Source organism: Aplysia californica, unplaced genomic scaffold (genome assembly GCF_000002075.1).
Source record: "Aplysia californica isolate F4 #8 unplaced genomic scaffold, AplCal3.0 scaffold00357, whole genome shotgun sequence".
NCBI lineage: Eukaryota > Metazoa > Mollusca > Gastropoda > Aplysiida > Aplysiidae > Aplysia > Aplysia californica.
This window is the reverse complement of record NW_004797627.1, coordinates 228,182-245,764: the sequence shown is the minus strand read 5'-3', so window position 1 is coordinate 245,764 and position 17,583 is coordinate 228,182. Positions and strand designations below refer to the sequence as shown.

At 40.3% G+C, this 17,583-nt stretch overlaps 1 protein-coding gene across 1 annotated transcript in view; it reads left to right on the top strand.

Annotated features, from left to right (window-relative positions):
- Positions 1-3,225: 3,225 nt before the first annotated feature.
- Positions 3,226-17,583, top strand: part of LOC101861748 (8-oxo-dGDP phosphatase NUDT18) — a gene marked incomplete at its 5' end in the record, with an annotated part of 25,458 nt that continues 11,100 nt past the window's right edge. Inside the window, 4 exon segments of the mRNA XM_005103064.3 lie at positions 3,226-3,286; positions 11,060-11,168; positions 13,787-13,947; positions 16,296-16,413. Coding sequence (XP_005103121.1) covers positions 11,078-11,168; positions 13,787-13,947; positions 16,296-16,413 — 370 coding nt within the window.

The window sequence follows — 17,583 nt, the reverse complement described above, 5'->3', positions numbered from 1 at the left end:
CTCTCTCTCTCTCTCTCTCTCTCTCTCTCTCTCTCTCTCTCTCTCTCTCTCTCTCTTCTCACACGCATTTTTCTGAAAGCCAGCACACATCATGATTTCGAACACTGATTTAAAATATAGCTTACATCGGAGAAACTTTTTTCCCTCTGTCCGGGTATAGAACTGTGGGCAATTTATGAATTGCAGTTAGAAAATTCTTCGTTTAAGGATTTCTCATCTTCTGCTGGTTTCGTTCGTTTGTTTAGATGCTAAATTAGGAAAGGGCGCTGGAGTGACTGTCAAAATGCAATACGAATAGTAGAATAGAAGAATCAAAGCGCTGAACCATTCTCACTATTTATTAGTTTCAGTAAAAGGAAATGTCGCGCGTGTTACTTCAGTAAAAGTAAAAGTACCGTTGCAACAAAGAAAGGGGAAATGTAAATGAGTTACTATCGCGTACCAGTACTTAAAATTAAGTTTAATCAGAGAGGTTTGATTTTAGTAAATACATATTTTAGTCAAATTTTAGTCAAACATGTTGAAGGCCAACAGTTAGTAGGAGTTACGTATCTGCTCTGGATTATATCCTCGCCATCCGGATTAGATCGGATAGCTACACAATTTTCGATTTTTGCTTTTTTCGCGAAATGTATTTTACAAAGCATGTTTCATATACTATGCTGGTTAAAAAAACGATATTCAAATAGACAACCAAATATGGACTTTTAAAAATTAATAGAATAAAACCGTATAACTCTAAATAATTTTTTTCGCATTTTTTTTCCTTCTGAAAAATGTGCCTGTTGTTACTTATTAATAATATCCGATCTTATCACAATGGCGACGATATACAGAAATCAACAAATCCAAGACATAAACTTCTCGGACACTTCGTACAGCTTGGCCAAGTCAAAATGACATGGAAACCAAAGATGGCTCACATAATTCCCCTTCCTTGTTCCCGTTGGACAACGTAATTTGGCATTTGTACCGGGTGACACCTAGGCTGAAACTAGATTCTGGGTATTTCCCGAATTCAAGAGCAGAGTTTTACTTTTAGACTTTCTTGTAACGCGTCCGCTTCCAATTTCACAACGCTACGTGGACATTACAAGGCTCTTTCCGGCGGAAAAAAAAATTTGGCGTCACCGACATGCCGTCATCGATAATTATGCTATGATAAGATATCGGGGGCCAAACATTTAGGTCTACAAACATCCAAGGCAACTTCATGGGTTTTTTTCCTCAAAAACATCTGATATTACACTTGAGTTGTCGCTTAGGGTATTCACTGTTGTGTTGCTCGTAGCCTGGCATTAGTCTTTTTCTTTTTTTTTTTGCTTGCTTATCCTTTTCAAAGCTTTGCTCCGTCGCGAGCACTCGAACCAAGAGTGCCTTGGAATTTCATTATTAAATGCCCTTGGTAAAAGTAATAAAACCGTAACTTTATTCTTTTTAGACTAGACTAGATATAGAGCACACAACTGACAAAATATTTTGCTACATGATTCTTTCTCACTTGGTCTTTCTAAACATGATTGGGGGGCTCCCGTGGCCTGGAGGTTAAGGTGTTACCCACTCATTCAATATGTCCCGGGTCCGGAGAGCGACAGAAATTTTTCTTCTCTAAAATTGTCTCCTCACGTACCGTCTTTCCAGCTCTCTAACAACGTTCTGTCATCTGCTTTCGTCTCCACTTTCTGCTCTCATGCATCCCCTCACCTGGGCTCCTGCATGGCTCTTTCTGCAACCTTTCTACTGCTACTCCTTGGCTCCTTCTAATTACTACTGTAGTCGTACAAAGGCAAAACAATCTCAAAGGTGTCATCCCGTTTGTTTAAAAACAAATTTAAAAAAAAGGGGGGGGGGGGGTATACATGCTCTTTGGTGTTGATCAAGGGGGTTATACAGTAAGGTTTGTTAGTTGTAATGCCCTTGGTGTTGATGCAAAGCCAGTCAATGACATAGAGTGATCTTGGTCTGGCCATTGTCACTCTCACATCCTGCTTTTGAATTATAAATAGGCCTTATCTTTTAAGATGAAAATTAATAATGTTGACACCCCCCCCCCTTTTCCCCCCCCCCCCCCCCAATCTCTTTGGTTCACCTATATCATGTGAGGTGTGTAAATCTCATAAAATTGGACATGATTGCACTTACATGTACTTTTTGCTGTTCAAGCTCTGCTTATCAAATGAAATCTTTGATGTTAGCTCTGATGTTAGGCTAGCCTAAAGTTGGTAGAAATATAATGAAAGGTTTAGGCCTAGACTGTGATAATGGCCGGTATAGCGCATCCTAAAACAGTCTATGCCATGCAAAGTTTCGAGGGCACTGGTAAATGAATACTTGAGCTAAAATTTTTATCACACTTTTTAGGAGGAAAAATGAAATTGAACGAGCAGAAAACCAATAGGCCGACACTGTAATGATTTTGATTGAAAGTCAATGGTTCTGGACAGCTCACTATATAGGGCCTACCGAAGGAGGTTACAGTAACTACCCCGGTGGTCTGCTAGTCTAACATCTGTCTAGCATTGCTAAAAGTGATAATTCTACCTAATTGTGTAGAAGAGCCACTTTAAAAACAAATTCATGGAGCACGTATATAGATATTTTGAGAATATTCTTATAATTATTATCGTAATAATGATATAACAGAACTACGAGAGTCTCGAATGAGAAACTGAAAATCAACGAATTTGTTGTTGTTTTTTTAATAAAAGTTTCATCTAGATCTAGTTTCGCAGTTTTCTTTGGGAGTGTTAAGAATTGAAATAAATATTGATTTAATTTCAAGGATTTCGAAAATAAAACAGAATCGTCATGCCTTTTAATTTATTTTAAATCAAAGATTCAAAATTATTCAGGGATACAGTCATTCTGTTTATAACCTCTTTGGGAGAAGCACAGTTTAGTAAGCCCACCGTTGTTATCGGTTTCGGCAGACCATGAACTACGAAACAAATAATCGATCTAGAGTTGCAATTTTTACCTCTGTTCTCAACTCTTTTTTGGTGCCGGGTGATGATATACACAGTAAGTAGTGATATCAATCAATACCTTTCAAGGAGTTTACAGCTCAGTTCAAAGCTCCTTGATACCATTAGATCTAGAAAATATATAGTTACTTATAGATCTAATTTCATTCAACTGCTGATCAAATCGACAGAAGCCTTGGCAGTTGAGATGATTGTACCCATGATGATAGATCCAGCGAAGTGAGGTAGATCTAGAATCTAGATCTTCCCCCCAGAGAAACTCGATCGAGATTTTGCCTGCTGAGGCTGAGGCTGTTTGTTGAGCAAGTACTTATTCTTTGATTGATATGATACATTACATTACGATGCCCCCATGATCAGTCCTCGTAATTCCCAGAGAAATTTTTCAGAAGAAGGAAAAAGTTGATTTATTTTGAAGCAGCGTTGTCAAACCTCTTCGTCTTCAGTTTCGCCTGACCGGAGTGTCTACGTACACCGCTGTCTGGCGTAGTACACAGTAACCGGGCACCTAGTCTCAGTATCTATGGACACTGTAACCGGGCACCTAGTCTCACCTAGTCTCAATATACGTACATGGTAACGGGGCGCCTAGTCTCAGTATCTTTTAGATCTACATGGTATCCGGAATGAAAATAAATCAATATTTGTCCTATGCTGTCACTTGCTGAAAAAAAAGAAGGCCACCTCTATTCTCACCCCGGGTGAGAATAGGGCAGGCAAGTCTTTTGGCTATTCTCACCCGGTGTGCGTTCACCATTATAGCCTAGGCCAACCAGTGTAGGGTTCACCCTGAACCACAGATTTCTACCCTGTGATAAAACAGAATTGTAGCTGTGCCGTGAACAAACGTTCCATTACTACTGTTAGCCTGAAAGCGTGCTATTTTCTCTGTGGGCAGTGGAGAGCGAGAGAAAAAGAGATAGAGAGGAGGAGCGCGAGAACTTTCGGGCAAAACAAAATGGCGACCCGCGTAGTTCGGCTCGATTCGAAAAGTTAAATAGCCGTAGCATCTTTGTAGACGACCAAATTAATTTGCTTTTGTGTTTTAACATCATTTTTTTACTTGGTTTTGGTCAATTTGATCATCCACACCGATAGACAGTATTCAGAAAGAGACAGAGAGAGAGAGGGGAGGAGTGAGAGAGGGGAGGAGTAGATCTTGCGAGAACTTCCAGGCAAAACAAAATTGCGACCCGCGTAGTTCGGCTCGATTCGAAAAGTGAAATAGCCATAGCATCTTTGTAGACGATCAAATTAGCTTATTTTTGTGCTATAACGTAATTTTTTCTTAGCTTTTATCAATTTGATCATCCACACCGATAGACAGAGTATTCCAAAATGAGGAAAAACAGGTCTTGTTTCACATCGGGTGAGAATAGCCAACGCTGGCAAGTCTCACCCGGAGTGAGAGGTCGATCGTATTATTTTTATTCTCACCCCGGGTGAGGATAGCCACTTCCAAAAAAGAAAGTCATACACAAGCGTCTTGTCGGGCTCGCCATCATGACCGGTCAGTGAACCTGTGCGGGCGCATCACATTGTCAGTACCGGTTGGGGTCACCACAGTTCGTTCAAAGTCTGTGCGCTGCGAAGTATAGGGCTCCGGAATGGGGGATTATTGATTTTTTTAAAGGCACAGCCGGGGGAGGGGTGGGGATGAAGGCAACATCGGATGACAAAAACTGAACTTGGAGTCTTGGACTGCCCGCTTACCGTGATAGAGAGACTACGTGCCCGGTTGCCGGTTACCGTGTGCGTAGATATTGAGGCTACATGCCCGGTTACTGTGTACATAGACACTGAGCCTAGGAGCCCGGTTACTGTGTACGTAGACACTCTGTTCGCATAAAACCGCTCAAAACAATAAATGGTGGTTTTAATTAATTAGGCCTAGATCGATCTAGATTAGATTTAGATCTAGAATCTAGATCTAGATCTAGATCTACATTTAAAAAATAAATATTGGATTTCTTATGTAATGACGCTTTTATGAGGAATATTTACGCTACCGTGGTTGTGATCAGACCTCGTAAGTGACGACTATATATATATATATTGCCGTTTACGAGGTTTGATCACTGTGGAATGTTGGTGCATATAGATCTACTCATAAGTGACAATATTTTCAGACGACAGAAGAACTGGCCTCTGTAGATGGTAGTCAGGACACCTTAGTGAGATCAGGGAGGTTAGGGTTTGATCCCCAGCTGGGTTATAATTAAAACCTTATAATTTGCATTCTCTTGGCTGCCGCACCCTGCACTGGAGACTAGAGACGTGCCAGGATTGTTTGCCCTTTGCCAGAACGAGGCTGGATGATGCTTGTAAATTTTTTTATTTACTCATTTTACAAAGAAACTCCATAGAGCATCTTGTGGTTAAATTTAAAAACAAAAGATTAAGCTACTTGTCAGTAATGTCAAATTAAAGAATAAAGATCATGCACATGGGAGAACTTTGGCACCAGGCAAAGATCTCCAAAGTCACTCACACACACACACACACACACACACATACACACACACACACTCAAACAGACAAAGAAACACACACATGATGAGGATAAGTAAAATTATTATGAAACAGATGAGATTGAATAGAGTGCTATTTGTAATGGCGCACACATTGTGAATAAAATACTTCTTGGGGCGTCTTCTCAAAGTGTGTGAGAACAGCATTTCTATATATAGTAACACGAGTAACAGCAAACATCTGAATAAATTATCACTGTTTCACTATTAGCTTTAGTTTGAAGTCAGTGATTCATAACGCAAATTGGCAGACAATTCTCCCTCCCTTTTTTATGTCAAACGTAGCATCTCACATCCTTTGTCACCAAGTTATCTATTGTAAAGTTGTGCAAGGACAATTTAGTGCTGTAATAAAGCGATGGAGCTTATAGACAAGGCGCCAAGAGGGCAGACTGAAGGTCCATGGCGATTACCCAGATTTTTACTATTGCTTGCTTCAACCAGTTTCTTATTGTTGCCCTTTTAAAAGCTTGAACTTTTGACTTTCCGTCACTGATACGTTTCCAAATCTCATCATCGACTTTTTCGTCCTTATGGCCTACACACAAGTCTCACTGACTCGTTAACAGACACATTATTTTGTTCTTGGGAAATGCCCCTTAATATCGAGATGGCCAAAGGCGGGGTTTTTTTCTGATATCAAAGGGCAACATATTTCTGTGAAGTTTGATAATACTATAGAAAACTGGCTCTACATACAACTTTCCTGCTTTGTTTTCGACAATAATGAGAACCCAATGTGGACAATTTTGCAAAGAAATCTTCTATAAGAAATCTTTTCAGCGGGGATGCTTTCTTCTTGTGAGGGTTGTCTCTTGCGGCAGTGTCTGGGCAACGCTCTGTCCTGGCAGTTTCATTGGTGACAGAAGTGTCGCCATCCACGACAATGTTCCTAATACCTCAATCACCAAGAGCTGTTGCCCTGGGGTACAGGCTTTTGCAAACAACAAGGAAGTTCTGGCGTTCTTTTTCCAAAAGATATTCCACATCCATTTCATATCTTGAGGTGCCCAGGATTCTCTTCCGTTCGGGCGTTTAATGTATGCTGCTTTTCCTTCTCAGTACAGGGGCCAGATATGATTGAGAACTTTCTGTCTGTCACATTCGGAAAGTTCTTTGCCTTTCAAACCATTATTTTTTTTAAGGCAACTTCCAGTTTTGTTTCCCATTGTGTACATAAGGTATCAATGTCTATGGAGTTAGGCTAGGACCACTTCTCCTGAAGAGAGCCAGAAAACTAGTGTAGGCCTATTGTCATTGACAACGGTCAACGTTTTGAATTTTTTTATTTTTAGTTATCAAGATATCTAATCTAGATCTCTAGATCTACCGTTAATTTGAGCTTGTGGGAGACAACACTCCTCATCTGGCATGATCCGACCCATAGGCATACAGTCTATAGAGATAGACTTCTAGTTGGTTAAGTAAAAGACCTAGCCCTACTTAACTAGAAATCTACTAAGAATAAAATTAGGCCCTATACTAAGTTAACATTAAGAAGTTCTCAGTAGATGGATTCAATGATGACTAATACAGTCGAACCTGTGTAAGATGGAATCGCAGGGGAGCCAGAAAAATTTGTTCCATCTTAGACTGGGGATTTAGGGAGGAGATGGATGGAGGTTTCAAAGGCCCAGCTGGTGGGATCAAGGGTCACTTGTCCGGTCTGCAAGCAGTGGTCAAAACTTCACACCTCTCAACTGCTGTCTGATAATAACATGCGCCAGTCTTACTTATCCAATTACTGCCAGTGCTTGCATTTCATAGGACCACTGTCTGACCTATTAAAAACAGAAATGTTTGAACATCTCCTTTGCTTCCACCCTTAGCCCCACCCATCGGTGTGACAAGCACAGTCAACCAATGCCACCCCTCACTGCCATGTAACTACAATTCGAGGAAGTCTTTTCTCAGCTGGCTGTACGATCAGGGCGGCAGGCATTAGTCAAACTCATTTCCCATCTTTGGATTCTGGCTACCCAGGAAAGTTTCTGTGGCAGCTCGCATCTCGAGCACTTTCACTGGTACTCATGAGATTTCACTCCCACACCACCCTGACCATCTACATCGCTCAGGACTCCCTTAGATGGGGTAACATATACCCCAAGGAGGTTATACAACAAGGTCCTTGATCTACCCCACAAGTGCACTCCTACTCCCCTTCCTTGCCTGGCGGCATAGCATTAAGTTTAGAGCCAGCGGAACCAAACTTGTGAGTTTTGTTTCAAATCAGGGCTGAGCGGGCAAAGCATTTTCCATCTTAGACAGGTAATACCCTCGGAAGGGAGCGACGTTTTCTTTCTGTTTCAGCATTGGACAGGTCTCCATTTTAAACAGGTAATTAAAGAGGAATATAATATCAAGGGGGGAGCGGGAAGATTCCATTAAGACAGGTTTCTGTTAAGGCAGGTTTGACTGCATTTCTCGTAGGATTGCCACAGGACTCTTGCCTGCTTCAGGACAAAATCTCTCTCTGCCTCTTTCAACCTAGACCCTGAAACCTAAACTTAATGTGTGTAATTATACAGTAGAACTCGGCTATAGTGAGACTTTGGATCCTGAAGAAAAATCACGCTGTAGTGGAGTTCCCGCTATAGGAATGCAAAGGGGAAATTACCATATTAGTCTTCCTTTTCTTGTCAACTTCGTTGACTGTCTTGACCTTTATTTCGAGTGAGAAGCATTTCCTTTAGTCTTTGTTGGAAGCCATCTTTTCCTCGGTTTGTTGCTTGTGCTGTCTATCGTTACCGTACCCGGTACCGGTAGGTCTACAGTAGAACTAAGTGGATGCATGCGTACGCCTGAGCATCAACGATCACAATTCAATGAATTATGATTCACACACTACACGCTCTCCTCTTCTTTTACTTTTTGGCCTAACCTATGGCTAAGGCCTATTATACGCTCCTATACGGTTCTAAACATATAGGCTTTGACTCATCACTTTAAATTTTGGAGTGGCTCTCGTAAAGCGTCTCTCCACACCATCTCTCTCTGCCGCCTGCCCCTCCTCACTCATCACTGGACTGGCCAATCACAACGCTTCTCTGCTGACTGCCTGTTTGGAACCTGCCTATAGCCCCCTACCCCTCAGCCCCTTCTCTTCCCAGCAGCTAGAGCTCGCTCGGTCTCTCCCGCTGTATCCAAGTTCAGGCCTTTCCTTGCCCCGTTATACCCAAACAATGGTAATTGAGTTTGAATAGATAAAAAGGGGGATTCTGGTGAGATCCTGCTGCAGCGGGGCCGCTATAGTCATGTTCTACTGTATAGATCTACATCACTTTTGGAGTGGTTCACGTAACGCATCTCTCTCTAAGCCTACCGCCTGCCCCACCTCACTCATCTCTTGACTAGCCAATCACTACGCGCACCGCTGATTGCCTGTTTGGAGCCTACCTACAGCTCCCCACTCTCCAGCTAGAGCTCGCTTGATCTCTCCCGCTGTATCCGAGTTCGGGACTTTTCTTGCCCCGCTATATTCAAGCATCATAAGTAATTGAGTTTACAAAGGAAAAAAAATCGGGATTCCGGTAAGGTCCCGCTGTAGGGATGGTCCTGCTATAGTGGGTACCACTATAGCCCTGTTCTACTGTAGTATTTGCTGCCAAAAAGGGTTCTCTGCCTGTCTCTGTTCTGGGCGATTTCTGGTGTGTCAGGCAATTGTTAGTGAAGTAGTTTCATAATGAATTACAATCCTTCATTGAAGGATTGTAACTAATTATAAAACTATCTGTTTTACTAAGTTTCCTTTGTTTACAATCCTTTTTGGCTTTCATCCCGAGGTTAACATGTTGTCTTCACCAGGGGTGATGACGTCCCCCAAGATTTTCACCTGTTTTCTCTTCGTGACGTTTCTGTAGGGATAGATTTATTTATCGGGTAGGGGTACTAGCTGCTAACCCTGTGCTCAGTCTCCAACATGGAGGACAAGGTGTATCTCCATTTGGGAAGGCTCTTCTTGTTGTGCTATTTATATAATTTAGTTGCCTCTTACAACTTGCTAGTCAATGTTTACCTTATTCTTCTCAAGAGACAGGGATTGCAGTGCAGCAGGAAGACAAAATGCTATGGTAGTAAAAAAAAAAGACCTTATGATGACAAGTGTGTGATGGGATTAGACCTGTTAGTGTTATTCTGTTTTAGTATGTATTTTTAATTTAGAGTAGGGCAAAAATGTGCTATCCTAAAGGTTGAGGGGAGAGGGGGCATGGCTGGCAATTTTCCAGTTGGGAAAATTTTATCACTTGGCGTATTCAGTGGTAATAAGGTACGATATTTTACCATTAAATTTTGCTGATAACTCTTGTTTTCTCTGTCTAAGTCAATTATTTTCTTAAGTTTGTCTGTCCTTAAAAGATTCACAAGAAACATTCTGTGATGTTTTATTTTCATTTTCAGACTTTTAAATTATATGGCGCTGTGTGAAGTCCCTAACGTAGCCGGGGTGCACCATATATAAATTTGTTTTGCTCAACAGCACCTCTTCTGGAAGTGCTGCTGTTGCTCAATATGATATAATATACATCACACAGGGTAGTGAATTTAAGCCTGAAAATAAACTACCAGTGGATACATGTTTCTGGTGAACATTCTTTAAAATAAGAGGTGGCGATATAAGAATAGAATGAATAGAGAGAAAACATGTTACAAGGGAAATCTGAGTATTTAAACAACTTAAGTACTTTATTAACCAAGTACACCAAGTATGAATATGAAACTTTGCAAAATGGAAAATTTCAGAGCAGAGAGGGAGGATGATGGATCAGTGCTGGCTACAATACCACTATATTGTCTGCTATTATTATTATATAGTCCAATTATTGTGGTATTTAGACTTGATTTTATTTTTTTAGTTATAATTTGATTTGAAATTTCTATTGAGATATATAAAGTGTCACAACGCGATTTAATCAGGCGCTCATCAGTTTTTGGGCATATAGAATTATTGGTATCCTCTCAAAGTTGTTCATTTGTTTTGCTTTTGGTGAATAAAATACCCATCTACCTTGAATATAAGTTGAGATATTTGCGATTGATGGAGGTGGGGGTCGCGTGGTGTCAGAGATAAAATTAACGAGAAAATGGCCGCCAAAGTTTAGTGACTTCCAAGTTTTGTCCCTGACTGTGATCAATATTTTTCAGTAAAATCCACTCAGAATGTGTTTTTAAATAATAGACGTTTAATGTGTTGAGCCAAAAAAAGAAATATCTAACAAAATCGCCCAATGGCCAGAAAAATGCAGATTTCTTTGATTTCATTATTTTGATGAGTGCCTGACTTCACCATGACGTCTCACGTATATTGATGTCTCTCAAATGTTCTCAGATTATGTTGTAGACTGATTCCTGTTTGATGAGGAGTTTTCTTAGTGATATCAGGGACTTTTATGTTGACCCTACTTTAACCGGGGGGGAAAAAAGGATTATAATACCGTTTATGGTAAAAGAACATTTTTCATACTTTTATTGCATTAACTATTTATCATTTTACTGGCTTTGAAATAATTATTATAGGTGTCTCTATGTGTTATTGATTACTTTCAGAGGTGAACATCATACAACATGTCAGATATAGAGCATCAAATCAAAGCAATTCAAAATGGCATGCCAGTGTCAGTGGAAAAGAGGCTGGATATTGCTCCAGAAGAAGAAAGTAAGTTCTTTTTCGTATTTCTAAATAAGAGGCAGTGGAAATTAGGTCTCTGTCTCAATGATGACTAGCTAATTTTATGAAAGTGATAACGGTCTTTTGCAATGTGGGTAAGCAATAAATGGTCGTCTTTGTACTTTCGTTAAAAGTGAAAGTAAAACTCTTCATCTCTAGGTTTCTCTCCCCGGGGTGGTGCCACTGACTGAAGTGTCTTTAGGCCTTTCCCAAAGGGGGGACATTAACATGTTCTTAAGCACAGTAGAATTGTAAATGGGCTGATTCATCAATGTCATGCTCCAGTGGCGGTGGGTAGTGAAGGGCTCACGGGCTTGAGCCCCTACCCTCTCCCCAATCACCATCCCCAACTCTATCCCAAAGTAAATGAAAGTTTCTCCATAATGAAATAAGCAGTTGAAACCGTTATGACCGCACGCAATGAACCCAGAGTGATCAACCTGGCGGCTTGCTCGCTTATCCAATCACTGTTGTCCCCGCTTACAACTATAGTAACCCAGCAGCCAATCAAATGTCTTTAGGGCTCAGCAAAGATGAGCCCTTTTCCCACAGTCCATCCTTAATGAAAGTCTTCTTGTAAAAAGGTAGAAGACTGGGGAAAAATAACACTGTACCGAGGGCTCACGCTCTCCTAGCCCTGACAATGGGGTGAAAGTTTACGACACACTTTCCCCTACTGACACAGATACCTATGCGCTCATTGGTTCTTTGTTGGGTGCGTTCAACTTTCTCGACTACACGGCCTAATCCAGCTCATAGAAGTATTATGTTTGAAGTGCTGTGTGTGCATGTTTGTGTTTGTGCTGCTGAGATTTAACAGTTATAACTTTTTCATCACACGAAAACTAATTAGAGGAAATTTGGAGGTGAATCGGTTTCATCCCCACCATCAACAAGAATTTAACTAAGAACAAAGAGATTGAAAACAAAGGCAACTCTTCTCGTTTGAATGGTTCTCAAACTGCCGTGGCTCACCGTGAGTATAGAAAAATCATCACTGTTTAATTTTTATTGCTTGCTATTTGGTGGTAAAAAACTGGAAGAAACCTAAGCCCCACCCAAATTTTGGTCCACCCACCGCCACTGTCATGCTCATAACTATGCTTGAACTGCAATAGGGAACTGCTGCTTTTTCTTTCTTAATCCTTACTATCATCATTTTTCCTCTACTTCTTTTGTATGTTTGTCACACTCTTGTGAACCTCTATTTCCGGGATGCCTTGATAGTGGAAGTAGACTTTGTGCTGTTGAAGCTAGATAGGTGGGCAGAGTAAGCCTGATTCCCTGCAAAGATTTCTCTGTTGACATCCTGCCCTTTGCGCTCATATGACCTTATGCAGTTGCAAGCACCGTAAAAACTCTACTAAACTTAAAAACTAAACTAACATCTCTATGTTTGTTAGTTTGTACCTTCATGAATAGAGAACCTAATAGAGTGTATGAACTCATTAAGCCTTTGCCTGTAAGTGGGGGTTTCTTCTTATGCCTTACAAAACCCTTTCCTATTCAAATAAAAAAGGTGCTACAGCTTTGAAATTTGTGTATGTTGTGCGTAATATGATGTTTCAGCTATGGGAGCAGGGAAATAATAGTCAGGCCTTCAGAAGAAATCTTACAAATATTTTAAGTTCTGAAATGGATGTATTTTTTAAAATGCAAAATGTGATGTGTCGAGTTCGGGTTGAGGAACGTGCATTGTTCCTTTCGATCAATTGAAAGCGTATTGTTGTGCGATGCAAGACGGCGAGAAAAATAACAATGGATGAGACGAATTCATTGAAGTTTTCTTGTGTCGTCATCAAATCTTAACGTGTTATGCACTAACCTATGCTGAATAAAAATTAAGATCTTTCAAGACCAGATTTGGGAATAATAAAAGTAAACAAAGCAGTTGTATGTCAGTGGGAAAGATCTTATGCTACATGTCTGCTTTTAGTAGCTTGCATTTGTTGCCTCAGACTACTGTGCACCAGCAGTGGAATTTTAGTTGCAGCATTATATTGACGAGCGCCTGATTTCACCATGATGCTTCATATATCTCAAGCAAACAATATTTTATTCAATATGCCAGTTGCACAAGCCTTACCATTAGGAACCATTCTGTGGAGGGTTTTTTTACCATAAGTTTGTGAGCATTTTGGCATACAGTCGAATCTGCTCTTACTGCGCTTCTATATCTATAAGAAAATCACCTGTACAAATGTCCACTTTCCATTCTGATTTATTTTCCCCCCTCATTTTTCAATTTTTAAAAATTACAATGTCCTCTTGTCTAAGACAAACATTTTTTCCTCACCGATGGGTGGCAGTCCTAGACAATTTTAACTGTATTTTAAGTAAGGTGGTGTAGTGGGCAGTCTGCTATGACTTGGGTATGTAATATACTGCAGTTTAGCATTGTGATATTATAGTGCATCATGTTTTGAATGGCTTTTTTGTTTGTTGTAAAGATAAATAAATGGGGTCTTCCTTTTCCTTTTCTATGTTTTTATGAGTTAATCAGTCATTTCAATAGAAGTCATAAAGAGGGAATGTAGTTAATGTCTGTTTTGACTTTACCAATCTTTTTTATTCATACTGCTGTTTATTTATGTTATCTGTTACAGTGACGTTTATACCGATGACCAAAATGAACATTTGCTACATTTGCTGTAGTATACTGTTTGATGACCAAGGGCGAGTTCTTATGATTCAAGAGGCGAAGAAATCATGTCACGGGTTGTGGTACTTACCAGCCGGTCGCTTGGAACCTGGTGAAACCTTACTTGTAAATATATTCACATCTCGTTTGTGTTTTTCTTACATTATTTCCTTGCGTCCATCTACTCTCAATGTATATTTACACATTCATATGACATGAGTGTACATTGTGCAGTCTCTTGTTTAGTTTTTGCCTGTCATGTGTCCCACTTATATTTACAAACATGCACACACATGCATGAACGCACAGAAGTAATACACATGCACCCACACACACGTACATACACACACACACACTCACACCCACTGAGACACACACACTCACACACAGACACAGACAGGCACCACTGTTCACCAGCTTTAGAATTTTAGTTGTGGGGGGGGGGTCCCCTTATCACGCGGGGGTCACGGGGGTCAGCCCTCTGTTACCACTCTGGCTGGACTGGCTTACATTTTGGTACATTTTTCTACTCAAAAGTTTTAGGTGTATCCTTGTATTTATGATAATTATCATTTAATGCACCCAAAGTCTGCATTTCTGCTCTTGAGACTCAAAAAAGAATTTACATTGTAACTTGTCTAATCATTACATTAGACGCACTGAAGTCAGCAATGCTAAATTGTGGATTTGTTTGGACAACTGTGTATGAAAAGAAATCAGTATTTAAAGAATGGCTCAATAAAAATGGTAGAAATTTGGATCATGAACAGTATACGACAGATGAAGATACTCACAAAACCTATCTGTGCACATGGTAGAAAGCTCTGCACCTTAATGTACCACGCACACAATTCGCACATGTAATTTCTTCACATTTTACTTAATTTGTCAAATACCACCGTGAATATCTGCAAATTTTCACGAAATTTTATATGAATTTATGCTGTGGTCTCTCTAAGCAGAAGTACTCTCCTTCGAATTGAGCCCAGTGACACAAGTTTTTTAAAAAAACACGGTGACTATAGATGAAGTCTGGATTTATCACTTTGATCCAGAACAAAAAAATGTCCTCCATGCAATGGTAAACTCTTTCTTCTCCCTTACCAAAAAAGGCAAAGGTAACACTGTCAAGTGGAAAGGTCATGCTGTTGTGTTTCTGGGATTGTGAAGGTATCATGACTGACTACCTGGAAAATGGAAAAACAGGAGACTACTGCTGGGGCTTGCTGATAAAATTGTGGTCCGAATGGTTGAGAAAAAGGCGTGGAAAATTCTGTAATGGGGTCCTCCCATTTCATGACAACGCCCCTGGACACAGGGCACAACAAGCAGCCCAGGAAATCCTGCCACACCCAGCTTATTCACCAGACCTAGCCACCTCAGACTTTTTCCTGTTTCCTAATCTTAGAAAATTACTCAAAGGACGTCGTTTCCATGACAACGAGAACGCCATTGAAGCTGTTGAAGACTGGTCGAGGTCATTTTTCTCTCAAAGACTTTTGAAGGTCAAAGAGAGGTGGCAGAAATATGTTACTCTGCATGGTGACTATGTAGAGAAAAAAAAAAGTGTGTGTGCCAAGTTACAAAGCTCTATCTTTATTCCTTCATATTTAGACCAAAGACTTCTTGAAACCCCTCGTAAAAGTAACAGAATTGGGTGAAAAGTGACGCCCTGACACACACACACACACCCACACACACACGCGCGCGTGCCCACTTGCAGATGCACAAGCACACACACACAAACACACATGTGCTCGCACACACATACACATACACACACACACTCATACGCACTACCCACAGACACACACAAACACGCAAATGTGCACTCAAACACTCTCATACATAAATACATACACAAATGCATACACATTGCAAATATATTTAAAGAATAAGATTTTTGTATCAGTACATAAAAAAAATATTTTTATAGCAATTGCTGAAGCACAGAAAGTGTCTGATAATGACTGCCATTTTTGACGCAAAGTCAAGCTAGCAGAATCAATAACCTTACCAAATCCACATGATGTTACATGTTAATTCATTGTATTATATTAGTGGAAGTGAGTATTTCAACTGTGCTTTATGCAATGATAGAATATATTTTTTAACACAGGGTGGTTTATATGTTAATGAGTAAATTAAGCGGATGGTTGGAGGCACCACTAAGCGACCTCTGTGCTTTCTTGTGTTTCTCCATTTTTATTAACAGCGAAAACAGTTCACAACAAAGAGTAAGCTCAAGAAGAAGTCACATTTTCACTGTTGAAAAAATGGATATACAACAAGAAAGCAGCGGGGTCGCGACTAGTAGGTCCTACTTCAGTACTTTCCCTCTCTTGTTTTTGTCTGTCTGTCTTAATTCTTCACAGCACTAAATGATCAATGTGTCAATGTGCTTCTCTTTACTCAAGCCAATAAAAAGAACTGTTGGGCTAAGGTATTTTACTGTACTGCTTCTTTATTTTCAGGATGGAGCAAAGAGAGAGGTGTTGGAGGAAAGCGGCTTGACCTGTGATCTGACTGCGCTAATTGCTGTAGAAATCAACGGTACCTGGCAGCGATTCACTTTCACTGGAAAAATTACTGGTGAGGGGAAACGTTAAGAAGGATTTGTTCTTGGTGTGTGTTGAAAAGTTTTTAGTAGTTTAAGGATTGAAGACTCTGTGAGGGCTCATATGACCTTATTATGCCGTAAAACCTTACTAGCAAAACGAAGACTCTGTGTGTCTCCTGCAGACTGGCAATTATGCTATTCTGATTTGATTGGGATACCTGCTTTTTTACTGCAAATATCAAGCATCCCAGTTTTTCTGATTTCGATCACATTTATCCTCATTCTTTGTTTTGTTTCGTCGGTTGTGCTTGATATAAAAAATAAACTTTCTTTGCCTTCTTTTTTGACTGAAGCAACGCTTGGACTTTTTATCTGCATGAACTCGGAATGATATTATCAGAAATATTCCTGACGGATCTAGTAGTTATTTTGCCTAGGCTATTTCATCTATAATTGGAATAGTATTGATTTGGTATTCAAACGTGGATACTGTCAAGATTTACTTTCGCTTTTGTTATCACCCAGAATTCTCTGATCATGATGTGATAACAATAAAGACATGCAAATGATCAATATTATTCGCTGTTCTGCTGTTGCTTTAAAAACGAACTCTGTACAAGTTCTTGTTAGTCAGGCTTGTCATCAAGAGATCTCTGTGGAACTATCTCAAATGTGCATTCGCATCACGTGACATTACCTCGTGTGAGTACTGCTTGTGTCTGGAACCGTTTGTTGTCAGGGTCAATAAGTTTATTCTCACTGGTCGAAGTGCCTTTCTAGACTTATCAATGGGATGTTGGGGAATTTTTTTTTAGAGACTGAGATTTGGAGTGCATGATGTGATAATTCAGGATACAAAAAAAAAAACAAGACAAAAAACAAACTTTCCCCCAGGGCGGTGCCACTGGCTGAAGTGTCTTTCTAGACTTATCAATGGGATGTTGGGGAATTTTTTTTTAGAGACTGAGATTTGGAGTGCATGATGTGATAATTCAGAAAACAAAAAAAAAAACAAGACAAATAAAACCCTGTCACACCAGGAGGCGTAAGGGGAGGGGTGGGTTCTACGGAAAGCGCGGGGTGGCGAACACCTCTCACTTTCCCAGCCATACCACCCCCTCCCCTCCCCAAACAGCGCCATTGCTGGAAGTGTGAGGGGTTTTTAGGGCTTGTCAGCGTGCGGCACGCGGGCAGAAGTATCG